The sequence below is a fragment of the Sesamum indicum genome, linkage group LG4 (genome assembly GCF_026168435.1).
Source record: "Sesamum indicum cultivar Baizhima isolate 11 linkage group LG4, ASM2616843v1, whole genome shotgun sequence".
NCBI classification, from domain to species: Eukaryota; Viridiplantae; Streptophyta; class Magnoliopsida; order Lamiales; family Pedaliaceae; genus Sesamum; species Sesamum indicum.
The window spans coordinates 20804172-20831198 of record NC_142660.1 but is presented as its reverse complement, the minus strand read 5'-3'; the positions used below and the strand labels follow the sequence as shown (position 1 = coordinate 20831198).

Genomic DNA, 27027 nt, shown 5'->3' with positions numbered 1-27027 from the left:
ACAAATAAATTATGAGACCCTTCTTCCTTTTGTAGCCGTTGGTGTAAATACAGCTGGGATTCTGTTGCAGCTATCATAAGAGGAGCTCCAATATGGTTATGACATTAATATTGGGTTTTTGTATGCTTTATATTTGAGTTAAAAATATAAATAAATTCTCAAGTACAAACGATTTTTTTTTTAACAAAACAATCTAAACAATTCAAAATAATTATACATTGGCAATAACATCTTCATCATCCTCATTGTCGAGTATTTTGGGATGATTTTATAATTGATTGATGTTGAACAAATACTTAACAATAAATAAATAAAATAAAATAATATAATATTTTGTTAATGGTTAAACTTTAGCGCATTGTAATTTGGGGAAGTGAAGACAAACTAATAAGTGAAGAAAAGTTTTCAAAAAATTATATATATATTACCTGGGTGGGTCCTTAAGGATCTAGGAGTCACAATGGACCTAGACATATCCTAATTTTAAGAGCCCGCTACTTGTTCTATTTTAAATTTTTTGAACCTGAACCTGCCTGAGCTTTCGAGTTCCGGTTCAATTGCCACCCCCTAAACATCACGTACGATTTTGAAAATGTGAGTGAAAAAGCACGGGCCTGAGGGTAAATTAGGTCTGAGAAGACAAACTTATAAATGAAGAAAAATTAATATGTATATATATATATATATATATTTCACCCAAGCGAGTTCTTAAGGATTGGGACCTGTATGAACCCATGCTGATCCTAATTTTAAAAACCCACCATTAGTTCCATTTTTTATTTTTTTGAATTCGAACCAGCTCCGAATTTTATCGGGTTCTGGTCCAATTACCACCCAAAAACATCCCGTACCAATTCTGTAATATGAAAAGCTATAACCAAAGAAAAAAGATGTGAAAAAGAATTTTGGTCAATTGGGTCTCAGGGTTAAATTTGGGCCTACAGAAGGAAAGTTTGAAAACATAAGGAAACAAAAAAGGGACAATGATCCTAGGGGTGGTAAATGAGTCGAGCCGGCTCGCGAGCTCGACGAGCCGAGCTCGAGCTCAGAGGAGGTTGTCCAGCTCGCGAGCTGGTGAATATATATATATACAACATTATTAATTTCATCATTCAATTTCATATAATAATTATTTTTTCGTCAATAGCTTTCCCATTCAATTTTCTTCCACATCAATTATGATTGGGAAAGGGCAAAAGTATTGGTGAAATTTTTACGATATTTTTCTCACTTTGTGCATTTTTTATGTCTTGTATATACATCTAACCTTGTATTTCGTGAAATATGTGGAGTTGACTTGCTTGTCAGACATTGATTAAGTAGTAATGATGTTGAACTAAATGAGATGGCAATAAAAATTAAAGAAAAGTATGACAAATATTGGGGATCAATTGAAAAGATGAATATGATTTTATATTATGCTGTGATTCTTGATCCACGTCATAAATTGGAGTTCATTGAATTTACCTTTGATAAATTGTATGGTGGTACTGAAAAAAGCAATATGATGGCAGAACAAGTGATAGATGGACTTTATGAGTTGTTTAATGATTATAAATTGAGATATGGTCATACTCTTCAAGGAACGCCAAGAAGCTTGGGATCATCATATAGTTGTGTTTCTTCATCATCATCCTCTTCAGTAAGGACATCTATGCAATATATTGATAATGAGGCGACCCGTACATTTACCATAGAACAAGACTTCAATATGTACAAAATAGGTAGAAAAGCGGATCGTGTAAAATCAGAATTAGAAATATCTTGGTGAGGATGTTGAAATGCATAGAGACAAATTTGACAAACTAAATTGGTGGAAAGTAAACACTCAAAGGTTTCCCATTCTTTCAAAAATGGCTAGAGATGTATTGGTAGTTTCGGTCAACTGTTGCCTTAGAATCCGCATTTAGTACTATTGGTCGAGTTCTTGACGCTTTTAGGAGCTCTTTGTCTCCTAAAATAGTGCAAGCACTTATTTGTACTCAAGATTGGCTTTGAAACGACTCCAAACCAATTAGCATTGAGGAGGATTTGAGGGAATTTGAAGTAGTTAAAAAAGGTACTTATTTTTCTTTCTTTTCTTGTATTTTTTGATTATTATTTAATTCCATGTACTCTACTTATATATTCTACTTGTCTAACTATTTTCTATTTTATTATAGAGTTGACTAAGTTGGCGGTTGATTCAATAATTATTGACATTTAATGGTGCTAATTGCTACTTGTAAATTTTTAACAAGGTACTACAACCTCATTGTATAATGTTACATTTATAATTTGTTTGATTTTCTCTAATTGCTCTTCCACTTAGTATGTTTAATGCTTGTGACATGTTGAGGATGAAAATGTGATACAAGCTGGTTGCTTCCAGTCTGTAAGCATTAGGATTTAGGAAGCCCTTGGTTTTATTCTTATTGAAATGATTTACAGGACCTTCTGATAATTTATAGATATGATTGAACCCATTTTTTGGGTATTTATGTAAAGCCTTGAGTGTTTGTATTCATAAGTTACATGAATTTACTTTACTGAATGACTTTAATTTTGGGTATTGAAATTTCATGGACGTTTGCCTCTGCCCACCTCTTTCACGCAGTAAATTGCAACATTGGCAGGTACCCAAACCTAAATGTCGAGTACCCGATTAGTCGGGTATCCGATCTACTCAGGTTAGGATTCGGGTTCTTTTTTCACTACCCAACTTGAAAAACCTGAACCCGATGCCCACGCTTAGACATACACCTCCATGGATACTCCAATCAGCTCCTTGAACATTTTGTTCACCAGCCTTTGGTAGGTGGCACCTGCATTTTTTAAACCAAAAGGTATCAAATTGTAACAATAAATTCAATTCTCAGTTATAAAAGAGGTCTTATCTCTGTCTTCTTCGGCCATGAATATTTGATGGTATCCCTGATATGCATCCATCATAGTGAAAAACTCACATCTTGTTATGGAATCAATGAGATAGTCAATGCGAGGTAAGGGGCAGAGATCTTTCAGGCACGCCTTATTGAGCTTAGTGAAGTATGTGCACATACACCATTTTCCTGATGCCTTTAGAATGACCACCACATTTGATAGCCACTCTATATACTGGACCTCAGATCCGCATCCTGCCTAGAGAAGCTTACTCACCTCTCCTTTAATGATGCGATTGCGTTCTGCGTCAAATGACCTCCTTTTTTGCTTCCCTTGTCTTGCCATCGGGTCTACGTTTAACATGTGCACGATCACCTCGAGGTTAATTCCCTTGGAGTCAAAGGGGCTCCACGTGAACAAATCCACATTTTCTCTTAAGAATTCGATGATCATACTTTCTAGCAAAGCATTCATGCGTGACCCAATTCTCGTCATTTTATTAGGGTCTTCGAGCACCAATTCTATTGATTTGTGCTCTTTCGTTGGCTCGATTCGATCCATCTTACTCAACTTTTGATCCTCTAGATTAACATCCCTTTCCTCGATCATTTTCCTTTCTTCTTGATTGCCCTTTTTCAGGAATAGATTGTAGCACCTCCGAGCCTCTTTTTGACTGCACAAAACTTGTCCCACTCCATTTCTTGTTGGGAATTTCTTCTTCAAATGGTAAATGGACACTATCGCTTTGAACAAATTCAGTCCTAGTCGTCTTAATATAACATTGTAAGCAAAAGGAGTGTCTACCACCAAGAATTTGGCCATCATTGTTTTTCTTATTGGCTCCTCCCCTATTCACATCGGGAGTTCGATAGTCCCTAGGGAGGTCACTTCGCTACCCCCAAACCCTACTAAGGGAGTTTCTACTGGTTTAAGTTCACCACATCAAACCCCATTTTTCTCAACACATCCCTGAATATGATATCAGCTGAACTACCATTATCAACCAACACCTTGTGTATAGTGAAATTAGTTGTGTCCAGCCTTATCACCATGGGGTCATTCTGCGATCTCATCTCTATACTCAAGTCCTTACTTTCAACTGTTATCTCCGTTTCAAGCTCTATATTCAACACCAATTCTTTTATCGCCCTTGGCCTGGATTGTCGCTCGTATTTTTTCCTCATTCTTTTTTAATCTCCTCCGGTAGGTCCTCCCGCTATCGTGTGTATTACACCTCTCACAGGCGCATTCTCCCTAGTTCCAGTATCTCTTGTTGTTTCCTCCTTCCTATGTGTAAACCTCTCCCTACTTCTTAAACGATTTTTCATTGTTTTGATGGTTGCTCCTTCTCTTTCCCCTTTCTGGCCTCAAGCATGTATTCCCTGAAATAGACATATCTTACTAACTTCTCGATTTTGTCCTTTAACTGGTAATAGTCTTCAATATCATGCCCTCCTTCTCTATGGAACTTATAATATTTTCTAGAGTACTTCTTAGATAGCATAAACCTGGTGTGCTTGGGCCACTGAAACAAATTAGATTTCTCCACCATCATTAATGCTCTAGCCCTTGTGGTGTTAAGTGGGGTGTACTTGTGAAATTTCGGTTGATATGGCGGCTCTCGTTCCCTCTCGATCCGACCACGCTTGTCCTTATCCACCTCAATACTTTCTTGACCTCAATCACTTACCACTCTCCATCTTTCATAGTATTCATTTCCTCCTCATCAATATACTTTTGTGCCATTCTCATCAACTGCTCTATACTAACGGTGGATCGCGCGCTAGAGCTGATGGCAGGGATCCCTTTTTTAATCCATGAACCAAAATGCTCACCATCATATCGATCCTAAGATCTTGAACCTCAAGGATTTCATTGTTAAATCTTCCCAAAAAGCTCTTAAGTGATTCATCTACCCTCTACCTTATCGTAAATAAGTAGGTAGCTGACTGTTTTTGCTTTCTCTTGCTTGCAAAGTGAAAAGCAAATTTTTGCAGCAATTGCTCGTACGACTCTATGCTGCCACTAAGTAAGTTGGTAAATCATTCATGTGTCTTTCCTGCAATAGTAACAGACGATTTAGCTTAAATAGGTCCAGATTGTCAATATAGATTCATTACCAACTCGAAAGTCACCACGTGTTCTTGCAGGTCTTGGGTTCCGTCATATTTTGGTAAATTCGGCATCCTAAAACCTAGGTCCACCACCTCTCTTAATATCTTATTAGTGAGTTTCTACTCTGCGCCACCAATTCTCCTTGTCTCTTTAACTCATCGATTTGTTTGCCCAGCTGTTCTATTTTCTTTCCCACATTATCTACATCCACTCGTGAGATGCCCGGTTCCCTTTGTCTGACTCTTTCCCTGCCACTAGATCCTATTTCAGAGAATTTGGGCCCGCGGCCTTTTGCAGGCTCGTCTCTGCTTGCTTCTACTGAACGTTCTGTTTCCTTTTCCTTGAACAGTTGTAGTTTAGTTGTCTATTTGACAAATGAGAGTAGTTGTTATTCTCTCATAAGCCACCAATGCATTCCTACCCGCTTCCTTCATCAGTCTTTGCAGTTCTCCTTTAGTCAGCTGCACCATTGGTTCCACTTACCTAGGCTTATCTCCAATCCCATGCATATCTCCCCTCGACGTTCCTTCCATTGTCTCTTAATTACCGATCCTTAGTTTTTCCACAGACGACGCCAAATGATCTGACTCGAAATATGCAACCTCCTCACGAGAAAGCTGGCTCGCTATATCTCAGTCCAAATATTGAAGATGGGTCCCGAGGATGAAACAAAAACGTTAGTCTGGTCGGGTTCGTACCCTATTAAGACCCTCTGATGCTCAAGTTAGTTATGTTCAAGGTCGAAATATACGATCGGGAAATGTAATCAAGATAGAATGCACAAAGAAGTCACGCTTTGAATGCTTTAGATTGGAGGTATTTATAGAGCCCACCTGTACGAGTGGACTTGGCCACGTGACGTCATCTTAGGGTACTTTAGTCAGGATCGTGTGGTGGGGAGCTAGTTCACTTGCGTGGATGTGGATATCGGATATTGGAGGGGTTAGGGCCTTATGGACCCAACCAAAGCCTGACCCATGCGGGTTAATGCAATATTTGGGTATTTTTTACCCCAAATAAGGGTTTTTTTGTCCTTGTTATGAGAAAACGCACCAATACCCTTATCAATATTTATACCCGTATTACTTGTACACATCATAATTAAGCACAATCAATTTTATTTGTTATTTTTTTTTAAAGAAGAATAAATCCACATATAAATTAACTAGGGTAAAATATAAGTCAAAAAATTTAGGTCCGAATGCATTTCATCCATCACTCAAGAAGAGTCATTGTTGAAGACATGAAACTCTTGACTTGACACAAGCATGAAAAGTTGTGAACGCATGTTATGGTCTGATGCATGAAGAAAACGAAGTGTCTACCAAATGCGCAGCTGAGAGATCACTAGTTTCGTGAAATGATGTGTGGCGCAATGGCAACATTCGAGGTGAATGGCTAAAGTGGTTGTGAGATGGGGAACACGATTAGGTTGTTTTCCTCATTTTCTATTTTTGTGTTTTAAAAATTAAAAAAAAATAAAAATTGGGCCAACCATTTTTATGGACATCATTTCCCCACCCTAATAGGTGGAGACTTCGTCCCTGAGTTTGAAAGCTAGTTGGGAATGTTTGGCCCTTTGGGTATTTCATTAGAATTGTAGCTAAAGCTGCAAGAGAGTGTGCACTTACTAGAGTAGGTGTCTTCATTTGCAGAGGCATGGAGCCATTTCTTTCTTTCTTTTTTTTTTTTTTTTCCTTTCTCTTTCCTATAAAAAAATGTTAGTAGTATAAAAGTATGCTTAGAAGGTGCATCTCTGCGCCGATTAGGGCATCTCTGAAGGTGCATGCTCAAAGCAGAGCTTATTCCAGTAACACCATAATGATCGCAAAATCTTTAGAAAAATTCTAAGATAAAGAAAGGATTAGCCTGCAAAATAGGGGTTAGCATTTTTATATTTAAGTTAATACTCTATTTTTAGAAAAATTATCAATACTATCTAATGTTTATAGCCGTCTAACAATAAAGTGAATTCATGAACTTCCGTTAGATTTTCATCTATTTTTTTTTTATAATAAACTGAAGAAAATACTCTCGTGGATTGAAAATTATAATTTAATTTATTTTTAATAGTTAAATCTTCTATACTTAAAACATTTATTGTCCAAATTAAATAAATTTGTTGAAATGCGTATGAATTAAGGCATTGGAGGGAGGAAAGGATGTGTCTAGTCTCGTACGCTAAATAGACCTCCACAATAATAATTTAAGATACAAAATAAATGTTGTGCAGCAAACAACTCAGAATGCATTTTTAATAAAATAGAGAAAAAAAAAAAACACAATATATTTAAAAATAAATTTTCATTAATTTGTAATTCCCAAAAACCCAATCCTAGTACTCACATTTGATTTATCATTAATTTTTGAAAATTTAATAATCTAAACTAAAGTCGCGTTTTGGAAGAAAGGGTTGTTGATTGAACTTTATAGTGTTTTCCATTCAAACACTGAAATGAAAATACAAGCAAGAAGAAGATGGGAAGAGGAATGGAAAATCTGATTGGGATCACCATTTTGCTGCTTCTACTCATTGTAATCCCATTCCCATCATCCTCATCGGCAATCTCTTCTTCTGGTAATAGCAGTAAGAGAGAAGTGATTGAGGTGGGGGGTGGTCCAGATGATCTGGTGTGGGTGGTGCAGCTCTCTGATCTTCATTTCAGCGTGCATCATCCTGAGAGGGCCCGGGAATTTCAGGAGATTGTGGGTTTCGCTCTCTCCTTCATCAAGCCTTCTTTAGTCTTACTCACCGGTGATCTCACTGGTTAGTAGTTGTCTACAGTTACTTACTCGATATTATTTCTTGATGCTGTGCCTCTCTCTCTCTGTTTTTCGTGGAATAACATTGTTTATGATATTTTAGGTTGTTTAAGTGATAAAGATCCTATCTTTTTGGTTTTGGGTTTCTGGTTTTCAGGTTTATTTCTTATTAACTCGCTGTTTTACAAGTTGGTACTAGGATTTACTGTCTTGTTTAGTTTATTACTTCATCCTAGGTTTCTTATTTATGTTTGAATTAGATGAGTATGTGGAAGTGTCCTGTTTCAGAATTCAGATTCTTTTTTTTCTCTTGTCCCAATTTGGGCTTATGTTTTCTAGTAGTTAACAAGTAAAGATGAAGAACGAATTAAATGTCCCTAATACATTTTGGGGTTTTCAATCTTTAAGGAGTTTTAAGGTTTAAAGTTTAGGATAGTTTGTTAGGAAAAGGAGTTAGATATTCCTTCTTGCTGAATTTGTTATAAGTCAAACCTTGATCTTAAAGATATGAATAACATCTTCAAGGAGCTTTTCGTGTTTCAGGTGATAACCATCATAGTGAGTATACCTCGTAGCTCGAATTAATTGATTTATAAGCTATGGTTACTCCATCAATTTGAGAAACCAATTGACATTTTAACATGGTCATACTTGCTTCTATTTTGGATATGGAAGAATAAATGAATTTCACTTGAGAAATAAGAATAAGCCCGTGTCTCTGTCTTGTTGATAACATATAGAACAACTTTTGTAATGGTTATATTCCATGAATGTGTAAATGTAATCATTATCTGATAAGTTTCTTGGGCTTACTTATCTTAAACTGCTCCTTATCTGATGCTCCAGGCTTTATACTGACATTATAGAGAATTTTTGCTTTTCTGTATCTTCAGATGGTAAAAGCAAGGACTTATTGATAATGAAACAAGATGAAGACGAGTGGATCGAATACCAGAAGGTCATGCAGGATGTTGTTCTGAGGAGTGGACTTGACAGGAGCACCTTTTATGATGTTCGAGGAAATCATGATAACTTTGGTGTTCCTGTAGTTGGTGGGTCCTTTGATTTTTATTCAAAGTACAGCATCAATGGGCAGCTAAAAAGAACTGGAAAGGTTAATAGCGTGACCATTCAGGTAGGTCACTTTCTTTAACTTTAGGTTGCCAGGCAAGAGTTATAAATATCCTCCCATGGGAATTGAGATTATTCTTTGGATTTATATTATTGTGGTTCCTTCCTTTCAGTGGATTGACTGTGTTGCACTATGCAGACCAGCAAAAGGAAACTTCTTTTTGTTGGGTTCGACAGCACAATGTCTTCTGGGTTCCGTGGCCCAACCAACCTGTTTGGACATCCAACTGATGAACTGCTAGCAGAAATAAATTCTGAGCTCTCTCAATGGGATTCTCAACCGACTCAATTAGTCACCAAGGTTTCCTTTGGGCATTTTCCCCTTTCATTTTCTGCAGCCTCAAAGTCTGGAAAGACCCTGCAGGATATATTCATCAAACACTCTTTAAATGCTTACTTATGTGGGCATTTGCACACAAAATTTGGAAAGAATTTAAAGCGGCACCATCACTCCAGTCATCATGCTTCATATTCCAAACAATTATTCCAGCTGAATGGTCATCGGACACCTTCAGTCAATGCCTCTAGTTGTTCCAAGGCTGCAACAAGTATTGGTGAGTTCTGGGAATGGGAAATGGGTGATTGGAGGAAGAGTAGAGCCATGCGTATTTTGGCTATTGATGGGGGTCATATTTCATTTATAGATATCAACTTCAAGTTAGGAGCTAAGGAAACTATTATATTGCCAACGTTTCCTTTAGACTCTCGCTTTACCTCAGCATCATCACAAAACTATAAATGTGGTTCAACTGACCCTTCTTCTTACGAGTTCATTAGAGCTCTTGTTTTCTCCGCTTCTCCAATTGCGTCAGTTTTGGCTAAGATATACGACTCCAGCCCTGGAAATCTCATTCTTGTGTTGGAGACACAAATGAAAAAGCTTGCAGGATCCCATGGTAACCTCTATGTTGCTCCATGGAATATTCAAGCTTTTGAGGATCCATCTCCTGACAGATTCCTACTTCAAATAGAGGTATCTGATATTATGGGCAGATCAACTGCTTCTGAACATAGGCCATTCTCAGTAAGTGGTATCCCTGCCAAGGTCCCGTGGGGTTGGAAAGAATTTTTTGTGATGGGTTGTCAATGGGATTCGTTGTACTACCCAATACTCTGGTGTTTTTATCTTTTAGTCCTTTTCATTCTTCTAATACCAAAAGCACTCCTTTCTTTTTCAAGGAGGCAGTATACATATAAAAATTTTAAAGCCGACAAAAGCCTCGTCAATGGACTTTCTTGGATATTTACAGAACTATATAATGTTCCAGTAGCATGGTGCTGTGTGGTAGCTTACTTGTTTTACCTTGTGTTATGCCCTTGGTTTTATGGCCAAGTTTTTACAGAAGGGAGAGAACGAGCATACATGACTTACAGAGGTTGGGTGTCGAGTTTTAATAATTTGGGAAGGCTAGAATTTCTTGGATCTGCGGACATAATGGTGGTGGTTCTTCCACATCTTTTTTTTGTGGTTTTGCCTGCAATAATGACAATTACAGTTTTGGCTGCTGAAAATGGAATGTATCGTGATTATCTTCTTTCTCTTTCAAGTAAGAAGAAAGATGATTATGATGGTCAAAATAAGGAATCTGCATTGCCTGATAGTTCCATCAGTAGAACGTCACAAATTATTTTGTGTGGGCGCTGGCTAAGGAAATTGCTCCTGGTGGTCTCTTTGGCTATCTCCTGGAAACATTGTAAGGTATGCTTCTGCTCATCAGCAAATACTGCTTTTTTTTCTTTTTATTATTTCAATTGGACTTGTGGGTGAATTATTTACTTTTAGAGATTTTGTGTGGTAGTTCACTTTTCCTCATACACACTAGAGCAATTATATATTCTTGAGGCCTCCGCACGATATTCCTGTCTAGTTATGTAAGCAATAAACAGCATCCATATGTATACCAATTCCTCTTTCTTGTGCCAAAGCCACCTTTGGAGATCTTCTCATCAAGAAGCTGAATAAACATCTCCAAAGTTGTTTGGTACACATATCAGTATCACTGTACTATGAGTTTCATTACACTAGAGGTTCATTTCCTGGAGAACTAAATACAACTTAATAGAGTTGGTGAATTTTTTTTTTTTTTGCATACTAATGGGGTATGTGCTGATGCAGAACTGTGTAGCTCTTATGAAAGCATACGAGATGAATCCGATCATTCACTTCCCTTTCTACAGCTTTGCAATTCCTCTAGTGTTGGCTTATACTATCTGGAAAACCGGGAAAAACTTTAAGAAGTAGGCCTTTTTCTCCCTCTTGGAGCTGCTGTCAATGGAATATTATATTTTGGGTGGACTCCATTCTGGATACACAGATGAGGATTTGTCACTTTAGAACCATTTATCTGTCAGCTTTTGCTAACATGTACTTCAAGAGAACCGGTAGGACAGCGCATTCTGTGTCGCTCTAAAAGGAACCATTCTTGGTCATTTCACTTTGGAAATAATAGTGCTTGTAGGTGAATCAGCAATAGGGGTTTTTCATCTTCAATGCATCTGGAAAAGTTAAATACTTTCTTGTACATGTACAGCAGTACTTCATTCATCCTGGATCTCCACAACCCTGTAGGTGACATAAATTGCTTCTGCATGAGCATATACATTTGTCCTATTGAGGAGCTGCATCTTGTATTTCACTTCATGCATACACGTTATGTGTAAAAGTTTCTTATAACGTGCAATATCATTTTATAAGATTTGAATTAAATGCACTCCACAAGATCAGTGAACAATACTTTGGAGCAACATGAGAGTTGTTCAATTGTAGTTGCATTGCTTGGTTTTGTTTCAGTCATAACCAGCGTGTTTTCTCCTATTGATTTGATTCAAAATATAGGTCTGTTGCAATATTTGAACAGAAAGGAGTTACACTTCCAATCAAGGGAAAAACTGCTATCCGGGCCAGCCTTTTGTACTACTTGCGTTGCATAGTGGGTACTGCTCACAGTTTCAGCACTTACCCAACATGAAATTGCAACATAACAAGATTACCCTACCGTCAAAAGAAGAGAGAGAGAGACTAGGGAAAACAATATTTTGCAGTCAAGGGGGGAAATAAATTCAATTATTTTTTCCCCAAGAAAAGAATCCAATATAGAACTCCAAGCTTTAATCAAATAACAGCTAAAAGAGAAAAGAAAATAGGAAAAAAAATGAAAATTAACTTTAACAATTTCTAGTTTTCTATAGTTTGGCAGGTTGGAGGCTTCGTAACATTGTAGGCAAGGTGAAATGGCTAACCAGTACATAGCAGAAGTTACATGTATCCTCCTAGTTTACAGGAAAACATGCGTTGAAATCAGTCACTGTCAACAACAATTAACTGGCCTAAGATGCCCACTTAAGTCGTGATTATCCCCTCCACCTAACAACAGATAGCTGAATAATATACAACATGAAATTATTTGTGGGAATTTCATGCACGTACATAACTGAATGTGTGTAGACAATGGCAACATAGACTTTGTACAAATCATTTCCTGGAGATGGGACTGACTGCTGTTTCGTCCGCACACCTGTTTTCACGTTACACCTTCATTTGTCAAGACTTCCACCAACACCAACTGAGAAGTTCTTCTGACATGCGGAAGGTTTGAGTCACCACAGGGGCCCAAGATGCCTGACTCCATTATCTCAGTCCAAGCAGCAGAAGAGGCTCACCTCCGCTGCTGGCACATCTCGCAAACAGTGGCCGATCTAACATTGGCATAGGTGCAGTATTCACAGGACCAGTGACCTGAATCATCTATGTTGCGCGAGCTGCTTGATCTGGACGTAGTTCCCTTGCCCTTACCACCTCTTCCTCGGCCACTGCCGCCTCCTAGATTTTTTGAGCTACCTGCCTTGCCACATGCATGAGAGTCTACATCTGATAGACCATTTTCTAAAGCCCGTACAAGGTTCTCAAAGTAATTCTTAGTCACACTGCACTCAACAGAATTACACAATTAAAATAGGATAACTAAATGCCTGATTTCAAACATTTAGCCGTAAGAGGAAAAATTGAACATTAAACAGCTGCATTAGTAGACAATGATACTGAAAAAGGCATGTCTTGAGTCAATTAACAAGAGGGCAAGAGTGGAAGCAGAGAAATCGCTACTGAAACTTCATTGTGATGAGGCGTCCCCAAGAAAAAAAAAATGTTTTCGTAAACTGATCATCAATGATGAAGTTAAATTATTTATCGATTGCACAAGAAGCACGAAATCAGAAGAACAACCACATTAAGTACAAGTTATAAATTTTATTCTCTATATATTGAACTTCAACTTATGGTTCGGATTTACCAGCAGCAGCAAATAAAACATTTACCCAGAAGATGCTGTATTAGAATGTAAAGTATGTATAACAGCACCTTCTTTGTGTATTGATACGTCTAGAAGAGCGATTTCATTCTAATTAGAAGTACTTTGCCCTGTAGGAAAACATCACCTTTCCATTATAAACTAACAGTAAAATACATCAAGAGCAGAGGATATAAACTGCACTGCATATTCTTCTTTTTCTGACAGGGTCAATCCAAGATAACACATAGATAATGCGACTCCATGGCAGCAAATATATGATATCATAAAATGCGACATCAATATAAAATTTCAAGGCAAAATGACATAGAAAAACCATCAAATAGAGTAGTTCCATTGAAGAATGTCAATTGGAGTCACCTAGTCAATCCTGCTAACTTTGTTCTGAATTCATTGAACTCTTTCGAAGGCCCTTCAGCATTGAGGTAAACCTGGAATTCCTTTTCTGCACATTGATGAAGCCGTTCCAACCCAGACTCCGCCTCCCCTAAAGAATACAGAAATAAATCAGTAGCAAAGACGGGAAAAGAAAATAATAAAACAGGTTACCTGATTTGAGAATTGCGTACCTTGTAAATACTCAAAGAACTGTTTTTTAGCATGTTCATGCTCAGGTAGATAAAATCCATATGCATATGTCCATTTCAGAACCCGTCTACATTCAACAATCTGCAAAACACCAATTTAAGCAGTAAAGAGAAAATTATACACTCGCCTTACTTGAACAGCTAAGAGAATCAAAATGCCATTACAATCCTAAATGACCACTTCATCAACCTGGTAAGCCTGACCTACCTGTAGGAACAAAAAAGACAGGTTCCTGCAGGCATAAATATATGGAGTGTTCCAGAATGAAACACTAACACATAAAAGTCAGAGAAAAGAATTCACAATGTTTGTTTCCATTCAAAGGTGGAGAAAAGTCACAAGTTTTGCAGTTAAATGGACAAAAGTTCTGATCTCTAATCTTAATTGCTGGGTGCTACAAGTCAAAGGTGCTTGTAGCGCTAATTTCTATGGGAAAATACAGGGTACCACCATATTGCTAGATATATGTGAAATTCACATCTTCAGGACCATTGCTTTTGACCTTTTGGACTTACGGGAAAATACAAGATACCACCATATTGCTAGATATATGTGACATTCACATCTTTCTGACCATAGCTTTTGGCCTTTTGGAATGGAGAAGCAAGTCAAGCATGCTAATTTTGAAAGACACATTATTCGGTATACTGCCTGTGAAACTTTGAAATAATAGCAACTGACCAACCACAAATATACATGAAACAATGCCCGCTAGCCAAAATAAAAATTATTTGAAACTAAAGTTTACCTGTAGCCACGCTTCAACAATGAACTTAAGCTGAGACTCAGGCTGGCATTGTTTATCACTCAGCTTTTCTAGCTGCATAAGAAAGTTTTGATCAATGAACTAATACAGGGGCTCAGAATAATTTAATTCAGATTAAGCATCAGATGCGTGTATAATTACGTATTGTTTCATTTGTATCAACCACAGGATAGAAAGTATATATAATTGTATTGGATTACATATAGAGTTTCCTCTTGTTAATACCTGATGCAATAGATCATACAATGTTGACGAGTTTGCAGGAAAAAAAAAACATAAAATAACTTCCCTTTTTTTGGGATAAAAAGATACATCTAATAATAAAACAAAAATCAGAAAATGAAATCTATTGCCTCGAGCGATGAAGGCATTAAGTGTCCGCATGCCTTAATATGAACATATATTGATTGTTTAGAAAACAACAGACAACAGGATTTTTTCAACTGCAGCAATTTGCTTGTCATACTTCATAGATTATGCATCACAATGATTTCTTAGACACAGATGGTCCAGAAGTCTATATATACCACTAGACAAGGAATTCATCCCCACATCTCTGACCATTGTATGAAAATGTCTCAAAGGAAAAGGAATAAAAATATAATGCACAACATTCATCCATCACCAATGAACATCAGAAAGCATTTCTAGCTTAATTCAGTGAGCTTACTTATTTGCTTTTGGTACAATACAAATTCAGTTTTCAAAGCCAAGCAACTCTTTAAAAAACTCAGCAATATTTGGGCAACCAAGCAACAAATTTCGGAACAATATGCCAAAACAGACCAAGCAGAGCCATTAAAAAACTCACCCAGATAAACAAATTTAGAAAGAAAAGATAAAGAGTAGCATCACTGTGCAAAGGAACCTTGATAATGGACATAATGTCAGTAACCATATCAACCTTAAATTTGAAAACTATCCAGGTGAACTAGGGCACTGCCCATAAGAAGCACAATAAACTACAGCTAAAGGTGATGTAAAGCCAAGGGACCTGAAGCAGTGGTGCTGAAAGTTATTGGATTGATAAAGCCATAAAAATTTTATGACGAGAAAGGCATTAAGCTGATGAGATGATTACTCATCAAACAAAGCTTCCAATGCTTTTTCTTGAAATGATAGATAAAACCATCACAAATGCAAACCAACTTGAACATGGAGGGTTAAAATGGCTGGGAGTCCTTTTTGTAAGTCAGAAAGATATTTGTTCCACAACATAATACTTAATGACAGTACTGGAAAAAGTACCTTATTGCAAGAAAAGAACTTTTTCCTTATTGCAAGAAAAGAAGGTAAGTAAGAGTATATAGCTAACAAAAGGAAAGATGAGTGAGCTTCACAGAATAAAGAAAGTTTCTTACATGTACTGTTTGCATTTGATGAAGATTCTCAATTGCTCGTTGCCTAGACTGCACAAATGTAAAAATTGAATTCAGACTTAACTCATGCTCGAAAGATAGAATAAGAAACACACACATCAGTTTGAGCAGGATCAAAAAAAAGTCAGAAGGTAAGAAGAACTACATACTACGACCAATTGAATAATATATATCAATTAACCACAAAGATGACTTTCTCGGATTTGTTCACAAGTGAAACATAGGCTCACTGAATTCTCTGCTAAAAAAATGTGGCAATACCAGATTCTTAATCAAGCTTCACATAAAGAGGGGAATATTGTTTGCCTCATAACCTTTCTACTGATCTATGAGTATAGCAATGAAAAAAATTCCAAGATTACCTGCCAACTGAAATTTGCTTATTATGTTACCTTTCCTCTTGGTCTTCAGTTTTTATGGTCAATGTGTGCTGCTTGACAGAACAGTTTGCAAGGAAAGAAAGAACTCTATCTTGCGAGCAACTAAGATATGCGTGGGGAAAGCCGATCCAACTCGATAGACACAGATGAATGGACCAAGCATGAAGTAAATGTACTATAATATTCCACAAAAAGTAGCTCTATAGTAAATGTACTATAATATTCCACCAAAAGTAGTTCTGTACAATCCAACTTAAAAGAACTACCATATAATTAAATATGACAACCGCTCAAATTAACATGAAGGCAAATAATCAATACCCACCGACTGGTTTGTAGCCCATCTTTCATAGTAATGTGTATATCTTTCCAAAGAATTTTTAGCCATCTCTCTTCGTTTTTCAGCTTCATCAAACTGTCGACAACAGGTTAAGTTAATCAGATATAGGCTTATGATATCCCATGTACAGGAGAAACCAAATACACTCACCACTCCTTCTTGCTTGGCAGCTTCATAACGGTTGCATGCATAGAATCCACCGGTTCTTTCACCATGTTCTGACCATGCACCAAGGCACAGCCTGCAAGTATATCCAATCAATTATCATACACTGATAAGAATCGCTACCATAAATAATGGATCACAGAGCAGATAGAAACAGAAGATCAATCGTGGTTGTGAATTTTTTATAATTTGAGAAAGCATGAGACTGAGGAGGGCACAAGGACTGCAGGTTGGCAAAACTCTTGAAAAGACATGCATACGTGAGAAAAAGCTAATTTGAAAACAGTAGTAGAGAGAAATCAAGCATACCAGCAAAATTCAAATTTACATGGTGGTGTGCAAGTGATATGCATGCAACCTTGATTCTTCTCAATTGGCCGCTTGCACTTTGGACAAGGTTTGGAATTAGCCAATATCCTGGTATAACATCAAGCACATAATATTAGAATCAGCACTATTGCATAGAAGAATAAACCCTATGAAGAATGTATAGCTAATCTAAATATTAGTTTAGTCAAACATTTAGATCAAGGAAATCATAATGTAGCGAAGGGCTAATAAACAAATAACTAAAAATCATTAGACTTGCAAGAGCGAGATTTTTTCCCTTGAATAAGATAAGTTAATGTACCAATTCATATTTTCAGACTCCGCGCTGTTCTTCATTATCCACTTGGACACAGTTCCACAATCAACTGGGCGATGGGCTTCTTCAACACACTGCAACGGGTTTATCAGTATCTATTTCTTCCCTAGTTAAAGGCATAATAGTGAAATACAAAAACCTAAAAACCTAAGTAAAAGATGGAAGTTCAAATACAGCAGTGAAACTCACATTCCAGCAAAAACTGTGGGCACAACGGCAGGTGACATCATAATTTCCACTGCCAACGATAAAATCCACAGCGTAATCACAGCCTGGTGCTGGACACCATTTTGTCTGTTAAAAAAAGAGATAAGAACGAGATAAAATATCTAGAGTAATAATGATTGAAATAGTCATGATTTTAACTTCATATTGGTACTCAGAATAAGTAGTCCAACAAAGACCATGATATTGATAGTCATTGCAAATTTTTATTTTACAGAAAAAGAAAAAGGAATGTCTTAGTTTTTGGTATGAACTCAGATTCTCATTAATTGAAATCTAACAATAACTAGTCCCCATAGTGCTTTTTGCTATAAATATGTAATTATTATTTCTAGCAGGTCATCTGTATGCACATACTCATGTACCTTCCTATTATCTTCTATAAATGATCTCAAGAAGTAGCGATTATATTTCTCTTTATCATCTTTCGAAGCCAATCTATTCACCATATCCTGGCCAACAGCTGCGCCACAGGATGGATCAGGGCAACGCAACATCAAACATCCAGGTCCATCATTAACGGCTGTGCTAATATATCCTGCGCCACAGAGGTAAAAGAGAAACTTAGGTAAAAAAAACACATCTTGCATGAAGATATAGAAAGAATACAAGTAAAAGGAACATTTGGTTGCATCCCTCTATCCTACATAAGATAATTAAATTATCCAACCAACATCTTCCCAAGAAAAACAATAATAATAATAATAAAGAAATGATAAAATACTAAAAAAAAACTGCCCATATGAAGGAACCTAAATAGAAAAGCTTCCGGGTAGTGTACGGATACAAACCTTGCCAACAAATAACACAAAATGGGTGACCACAGGCAGCAGCACACATCCTATCCAGAGGATATGTTTCAAAGCAAATTCCACAAGTTAGCTGCAAAGAGGGTAGACAAATAAGTTGCACGTAATATAAAAATAAGAAGAATCCCATATCAAAGTATTCAAAACATCCCACAATGTTATGCGTTCCAAATGAAAATCTAATGTAATCCGCACATTTCAAGATACCTCTTTAGCATCAGGAACTGGAATGTGATTCTCCAATAAACCGACAGTCTTGCGGACCTTCTCTTCATCTGCAAACCATTCATCATTCACTTTACTAACACTCCTGTGAGTCACAAACATGTCAAGGAATCCTTCAGCAAGTAACTAAACCAACTTCCATAAATAATTGTCAAACTTTTTGAGGTAGTTAAGAAAGAAAAGAACATCACATATTTTAATTTTAGTTAGCCAACACCACTTTTACTTTATTGACCTTGAATTCATCATCCAAAGCAAAAGATATAAGAATTATTCATATTGATAAAGTGTTAGCATCACACTGACCTACTAAAGATAATAAAAATTCCAATGTAACGGATCAGGTCAGGGACAAGATACCAGTTATAGTGGCGGAGCAAAATGGCAGCAGCAACCCTTGAAATTGAGAGGACTGCAGATATCTTCGTGATATTTTCCTCTTGGTGTTGCCGAATATCATCTTCACTTAAAATGGTATAGTTCTGAGAAAAGAGTAAAATAATTCAACTGCAATTCATAATAACCTTAACAGCGTATGTAAATGAAATAAACATTCACATGAAGATGAAAAGCATATTAAATGCAAGCATTTATAAAAGGCACTGGATATTTTGCATATCAAGAACTCAATCAAGGTTTCTGAAATGAGTAAATGCGTGCTTCGACTTCAGGTTCTGAAAATAATACCGCTGGACCAAAAGACAAATTCACAACATGGGCAGTGTCAACCAAGAAGCACAAAAGAGAACCTAATCGATGTGCCAAGCAATCCATTAACCCTATGGAGCTATCAGGTGACCTCAACTCCCAACTTAATATAAGAGGTAAAAGTGAAAAACAAGAGCAGCATACAAACTTAAATATTTAACCCCACAGAGAAAGAAGATCAAACAACAGGTAGCATCACAAAGCAAAACAACTCCAAATCAAGAGGAATGTAGAAGGGAGAAATATGGAAGAAGACTCTATTTGCTTCTCTAATGTCACCTTCACATAGATTCATAGAAGAAATATTACATTTAAGTTGCTAATACCAATCATCAACGAATTCCAACATGAACTCAAAATGTAATGCTAGCAACAAATCATGAAAGAATTCAGTGAAGATCCCGCATAATTACAGAAATTAAGGACCATGTACCCCACATGTTCCACTTTACTTTTCAACTCAGAAAGCACTAAAATCATCCTGCATAGCCCATAGCATCAAGCTGAATCCTATAACCTCACGTATACTCCACAACAATACTCCCAAACGAAATTATTCACTATTGTTATCATCATTGATATGCTACCTAAACAATTTCACCCTCAAATCCACCAAACCCAAATAATACCAAAATCAGTATAATATCCCTGAAGAATCATTATTAGCATCATCAGGAACACCTGTTTTAACTAATACACTCTAAACATGTGCTACATATCATCCTTAAAATCATCTAAGCAAAATGCTATCAAGCAACACCAACAGTTAATAGCTCAAATTACCCCAACTACCCACCCTTCCACAATCCAGCTCTGAAACAAACACAAGTTTAAATCATAACAACATTTCCCCTAAACCCACCAGAGGAATCACAAAGAGCAGGCGAAATTGCATAACAACGTAGCTTAAGTTTGGACCGCTTTCGAGAAAAGGTATCTCAAAAGAAAACCAAAATCGCGGTAATAAATCGATTGGAATAACCGGAACGACCTGTGATCGATGATGATAGCTGCGGGAGTGAGAGGAGGAGAGATCATCAGAATCGTCTGAGTCGTGGTCCATGAACCCATCGTAGTCCATAACGACGTCATCCGGGTCGGAATCATCGTTACCATCTCCGCCGCCGCCACCATAGAATTCTTCATCCTCAGAATCTTCCATCATCGTCGCCGCCATCTCGTCCTCCGATTCCATTTCTCTTTTCTACCCCTCTAAAATATAACTAAAGATATTAAAAATAATGATAATCAAAGAAAATAAACTGAAAATGTCTCTCTATATATATATGAAGATACGTGTGTGTGTGTGTGTATATATATATATATATATATATATAGAGAGAGAGAGAGAGAGAGAGAGAGAGACGAAAAGGAACTGAGATGGCGAATGGTGGTGGTCATTCCTCTCATATGAATTGAAGGGGAGAAAAGGAGAAGGTACGACTGTCGGTGCGTAAGGTACAATACGTTAAGGCTACGCTTTTCGGTTTCATATAAGGTCCTGTTTGGACATTTCTGATTGTGCTCGCCACTCAATTCAATTTTCCGGATTAATAATTAAATAGGCAGGACCAACTTTCTCAACATTTTTTTATGTCAACACCAATTACTTAAATAACAATTAAACGTTTACTTATGACTTTTAAATATCAGTCTTAACAAAATTAGATTGTGCCAAACATGCTTTAATTATATTATAAATTTTAATTAATAATTAATATATGCTAATTATAAATATTAAATATATATAACTATTCAACAATTATTGTTAAAGTAGACCAACAACTATTATTAAATTAAAATAATAATTATTATTAAAGTAAACGTTGATCCACATATTGGTGGAACTCGGATAAAGAACTTCAACTTTGCTAATTAAGTTAGGTCTTATTGATGAAATCTAACTCGATCGTAATTATAAAAAATGGGATATCAAAATTATTATTCAATACTTTTTTTAATAATTTAAATTTTTAATGTAAGATAGTTACTTTTTCAAATGGTTAAATGCAATTTATCCGTTGTGATATGTTAAATGAGCAGTATTGTAAATAGTGTGTGGTGTTTGGTTTTAATTATGTTTCAGAATAATTTTATCAGGTATAAAATACCATAATATAATTTATCACAGTGCATGTAATATATTACCACAGTGTAGAAAGCGATAAAACAAGATAAACAAAGTTTGAAGTTAGAAAAGTTGTACCGATAGACAATCACGATATTTGTAGGTGTCTTAAAGTCATGATTGTTTTCCTACATATCCGGGTTAACTACCAACCATAATTTTAAGATAAAACCATATTAGTTCACAGTCCCATATTAATGTCTCATCTTATATGCACAATCACGATAAGACTGAGAGCTAATCCTTTGTCGTGTTGTCAAAACTCTCAAACACTTGTGGAGATGTAAGAAGAGTTGTATAACTCATATGAAAAATTCTCTCAAAATAAAATGAAAACATTAATGTATCAAATGAAAAATGTGATGACCCCTCGAATAGTTGAAAATTAGTTGACTGTTATAAAAACTTAAATGAACAATTAAAAAATAATAATCATCATAATAAGTCCAATATTAAATTAGACCACATAAATATTCTTGGAATAAGTGATCAAAAACTAATTAGATTCGGTTTTGAGAACCATTCAAGAAATCTTTATTTAAACAATATTGTCCCGACGAATATGGTAAGTATTCGTCTTTGGCACATGTATCTGTTGTACTTATCAAATTATGTCAAGTACTGCTTTGACGTCACAATAGATGCCCAAAACCACTTTAACAACCGTGCAACAATTGGACTGCGCATTGAATGGCGATCATGAAATCAACTGCTAAGGGTTGGGTCTGAAATGTCTAAGTCGAGGACCTCGATAATGGGCATCGAGTGTTCTATGAAGACTCGCATTAAGAGTCGCGTTCATTTAATGAGTGTCGTATTTTATCGGCAACAGACGTGGGACATCTGTGCGATCTTAGTGGGTTGATTGACTAGGTGTCAAATCGACTGAACTGACTCACGGGGATCGTCATATGGAAGTCTTGGAGGTTTGTTCGGTATGACTCAAGTCCCCGACTCCAATAGTACAAGAGTAGTCCTCAAACTTAAGGAATCATGGCAGTCACGTGCATACGATGACTATATTTTAGGTCTGTGCAAGATGTGTCACAAACACGATCATCATAAGCCTTATCCAGTGCAGTCGGAATATGTAGCGAGGACGTTATGTTCCAAGAAGAGAATTCATCCCCTGTCAAAACGTGAGAGAGGTATCTCCTATGCACTTAGATGTGTGTTTACGCTCTATAAACTTGTGGCCACAGTCCCGAATAGGAAAAGAGGTTCCTATGTCGAGCAATTTGGCGTAATGTGATCTCAAGTATTAAGCATAGACGTCTAGTCTAAGATGGGAGCCGACACACAATTCCATGTCCTCGACTAAGACCGAGAGACGGTAGATGGAAGGACCGTACCCGTATGGACTCGAGAGCCTAAAAGTTTCCATTTATATTCGCCTAGTCTCTAGTGTCATGGATCATTGTTAGACGGCCACCTATTGTAATGGGTTTTCTTTAAAATCACAAATAAACTTTTATTTAAAATTTGGAGTAAAAAAAGATAAATGATGTAGTTTGAGATTCGATTGGTTCCACATTTTTAACTTTTTATTCGATTGATTCGATATGGAGTAAAAAAAGATAAATAATGTCCGTTTTAACTTTTTATGAGCCTCACGATTTTATTCTAAAAAAAAGTCTCACTATGAAGATGATGCATTAGGGGTTATAAGTCACTTAAACTCATCATTTGTAACCATATGAGACACTTGCCTACGTTAGTAAATTATTAGATGTATGTAACAAATACTACAAGACAAATAATAATATGAAGAGAAAAAAGATGAAGAAAAAATAAACATTGATACCTAAGTGACTCGGGTCATAGGCTGTTAGTCACCTCACGAGTTCTTGAAATAGTATTGGGACCTAAGAAAAGAGCAGATTGTTAGGCTTGTTGGAAGGTACAAAGCTAAGACCTTCCAATGTCTAAGTTACTATTGAGGTTGAGATAAGAAAGCGATCTCAAAGTATTTAATGCGGGTTTATGTGTAAAATAATGTCTTACCAAAAATGCGATCGAATTAGGGTATTTATAGGGCTAAATGGAGTTCAAGTGGCATCATTTCAATACGAGTTGTCAGATGATCTATGGTCTAGATGTCGAGTCATCAGAGAGGGTCGGGTTGATATAGAAAAACGCGATCCGACAGAGATAGAAAGACGCGACCCCACCCAAGATAGGTGCGGATCTTTGGGCTGCAGTGGCATTTTAGTATTGTTGGAGGATTATTTATGTCCTTTTCCAAGTGGGTATTATATACTCCTATCATAAGTCCTCCACTTCTTTAAGTGTATCCAAAAGAGCATTTGAAAAATTAGAAAGAAGCTTGAAGTAGAATGCAAACTCTTGACCTCTTGGTGTGAGATGCTTGGGCTATTTTTTTTTATTTTTTTTTTGAGATAGAATATTTTCCAGATTTAAGGTGATCATTTCAGATCAAGGCTAACCTTTTTCTGATCATGGTGGTCTTTTAAGATCAAATTTTTTCTTCAGATACTAGCACGACCTCCACGAAGATAATCTTTTTTCAAAAATTTTAGCTAGTCTTTTTCGAACTATAATGCGATCTCAACCTGGGTGCGTGACCTCCATGAATCTTTCAGATACTAATGCAACCTCGACCTCAGCACGCAACCTCCATAAAGAATCTGTTTTAGATATTAGCGCGACTACGATTTCAATTCACGATCTCTAGGATAATATTTTTCAAATACTAGTGTGACCTCATTAGAGGTGTGCGATCTTCATGAAGATAAATCTTTTTTAGATTTTTCAACTAGTCTTTTTCAGACAAGTAACACGATCTCATGGAAGGTGCGCGACCTCCATGAATATCTTTTTCAGATACTAGTGCAATCTCGGTTTGCGACTTTCATGACGATAATCCTTTTTAGATTTTTCAACTAGTCTTTTTCAGACAAATAACGCGATCTCATGAGAGGTGCGCGACCTCCATGAATATGATATTTTTCAGATACTCGCGCGACCTCCAGTGTGCACCTCCCGAACAATAATCTTTTTCATATACTAGCGCGACCTCCATGTAGAATCTTTTTAAAAATTTTCAACAAGTCTCCCAAAACCTTGTAATATGCAACCTCCATGGATCAATTTTAACTTGGCAAAAATTCTTTCAAAATTATATTATATGCAACCTCAATGGGCCATATGTACTTGAATTGTTTTTTGCAGAATTTTATTATATGCTATATCAATGGATCTTCTGTACTTGGAATTTTTTTTATTTTTAATTTTTGCAAAGTGTGTAATATACAACCTCGATGAGTCTTAAAACATGAAAAAAAGAATTACAGAATTTTATTCCACCCAACCTCGATGGGTCTTTTTAACTTAGAAGAAATTCTTTTTCAGAGTTTTATTGCATGCGGCCTCAATGGGTCTTGAAAACTTGAAGAAAATTCTTTTTCAAAATTTTATTCCACGCAACCTCAATGGGTCCTTTGAACTTTTTCAGAATTTTTATTATATGCGATCACAATGGGTCGTCTACACTTGAAAAAACTATTTTACACAATTTTATTACATGCGACCTCAATAGGTTGTCTATACTTTCAAAAAATTCTTTTTCAAAATTTTATTACATGCAACCTCAATAGGTCATCTATATTAGAAAAAAATTCTTTATAGAATTTTATTACATGCGACCTAAATAGGTCGTCTATACTTAGGAAGACCTTTTTCAGGTTTTGCAATTATTTGATCTGCACGTGGGATGTAGCTAGAATCAAAGTTTTAAAGTAGTATTTACTTGGATCTTTTTCAGATCTGTACAAAAGTGTCTTTTCCTAAGCCCCCTATCTTTGGTACTTAGGTTGATATGGCGCTTCCCGATCTTTTTCAGATCTGTTCCTCCTATCTCAACCTCTATCTCGGCCCCCTGGGTTTGATCACTGTTCATCCTTCATTACGTTCATTGTTTTCCTCTTCTATGTATTTTTGGGTCCATTGCATCAATCATTCACCGTCTTTCGGGGGGCCTAGCTAAAGCTGAAGCGAAGGGCCCTTCTTTTAGACCATGTATTAAGATATTTACCATAAGGTCTATTCTCAAGTCTTGCACCTCCAAAGTTTTATTATTGAACCTTCCTATAAACCTTTTAGGGATTCATCTTCTTTTTGTCGAATGGTGAATAGGTAGGTAGCTGATCTTTTTTCTTTCTTTTGCTAGAGAAATGAAAAGTTAATTTCTAGATCAACTGATTATAAGATTATATGGTTCCACTTGGTATACTAGTGAACCGCTCATGTGCTTTTTCTGGCAAAGTAGTCACAAATAATTTTGCATTTATGAAGTCAGTTTGCCCATATAAATTCATTACCAGTTCGAAGGTTGATACGTGCTCTTTGGGATCCTTAGTTCCATCATACTTAGGCAAATCTGGCACCTTGAAACTAGGATCCATACCTCTGTGAGAATTTTATTTGCAAAAGGAGAGCTTCAGTTCATCTATCTGGTGGCCCAACCTCTATCTGCCTTCACATCCTCCACCTCTGCTCGTGAAATTTGTGGCTCTCTTCATCTTCCTCTTTTGTTGGACCCAAAATCTGATATTTCCTTTTCATGACCCTTTCCAGGTGCTTGTCCCTTGTCATGCTCTGTTCTACTCGTCACCTCCTTCGGATCATCCACCATCTCCTTCCCTTTTCCCTTGAACAATTGTATTCTTACAGGTTCTCGAACAGCTGGTGTAACTGTTCTTCTTTCATACTCCATTGTGTCATTTTTGCTTGCAACTTCAATCATGCATTGCAATTTATTACGGGTTAAGTGTACCATTTATTCTTCCTATTTCATGGGGGGTCTGCTCCCCTTGCTCCGGTGGTGTTGGTTCTTCCCTAGGAGTGTGTTCATCTCTGGAGATTCCTTCAATCTCAAATTCAAGTGTTCTTTTAGTTGCAAATCGTTAGTCACCTCACAAGTTCTCAAAATAGTATTGGGACCTGAGAAAAGACCAGATTATTAGGTTTGTTGGAGGATTCCCAACTAAGACCCTCCGATACTTAAGTTAGTATCGGGGTCGAGATAGAAGAAAGCGATCTCAAAGTATTTTAATGCATGTATGCGAGTAAAATAATGTCTTACCAAAAATGCCATCGAATGAGGATATTTATTGGGCTAAACGGGTTCCACATTGTGTCATCTCAAATCATGAGTTGTCAAATGATCTATGGTTTGGGGTCATCAGAGAGGGTCAGGTTGAGATAAAAAGATGCGACCCCACCTGAGATAGGAGCGAATCCTTGGACTCCAGTGGTATTATAGTATTGTTGGAGGGTTGTGTATGTCTTTTTTCAAGTGGGTATGATATACCCCTATCACTAAGTTTTTAAGTAATTACACTGTCTTCCTTTAAAATTTGATATAATTACAAGTAGTTCCTTGATAGTTTAAAAAAAATTATATTTGTTTGTTTCCGTCCAAATCTTTACTCCCAATTAATTTATTTTTGACTTTTTTTTATTATTAAT

General features: G+C 36.6%; 3 protein-coding genes across 4 annotated transcripts; 1 reads left to right on the top strand and 2 right to left on the bottom strand.

Annotated features, from left to right (window-relative positions):
* Positions 1-2730: 2730 nt before the first annotated feature.
* LOC148788546 (uncharacterized) lies at positions 2731-3684 on the bottom strand. The gene is made up of 3 exons (XM_088880119.1): positions 3139-3684; positions 2946-3057; positions 2731-2804 (listed from the first exon to the last, which is right to left on the bottom strand). Exons 1-3 carry the CDS (start codon positions 3682-3684, stop codon positions 2731-2733), a joined length of 732 nt encoding a protein of 243 aa, XP_088736245.1.
* Positions 3685-7361: 3677 nt separating this feature from the next.
* LOC105161203 (Calcineurin-like metallo-phosphoesterase superfamily protein) lies at positions 7362-11545 on the top strand. The gene is made up of 4 exons (XM_011078822.3): positions 7362-7744; positions 8634-8875; positions 9011-10570; positions 10988-11545. The coding sequence occupies exons 1-4, from the start codon at positions 7456-7458 to the stop codon at positions 11111-11113; spliced, it is 2217 nt and encodes a 738-aa protein (XP_011077124.1). The 5' UTR covers positions 7362-7455; the 3' UTR covers positions 11114-11545.
* A 467-nt stretch (positions 11546-12012) lies between these two features.
* On the bottom strand, positions 12013-20796 carry LOC105161204 (putative E3 ubiquitin-protein ligase ARI8). Of its 2 annotated transcripts, XM_011078823.3 has the most exons (16): positions 20776-20796; positions 20401-20621; positions 19062-19183; positions 18684-18786; positions 18459-18549; positions 18033-18205; positions 17632-17736; positions 17428-17516; positions 17106-17213; positions 16782-16872; positions 16617-16706; positions 15894-15941; positions 14515-14586; positions 13748-13847; positions 13539-13665; positions 12013-12795 (listed from the first exon to the last, which is right to left on the bottom strand). In XM_011078823.3, exons 2-16 carry the CDS (start codon positions 20602-20604, stop codon positions 12528-12530), a joined length of 1791 nt encoding a protein of 596 aa, XP_011077125.1. In that variant the 5' UTR covers positions 20605-20621; positions 20776-20796; the 3' UTR covers positions 12013-12527. The 2 variants fall into 2 exon arrangements, with proteins under 2 accessions (XP_011077125.1, XP_088735647.1); XM_088879521.1 differs by lacking the exon at positions 20776-20796 and having other exon boundaries at positions 18684-18751; positions 20401-20541.
* Positions 20797-27027: the final 6231 nt, after the last annotated feature.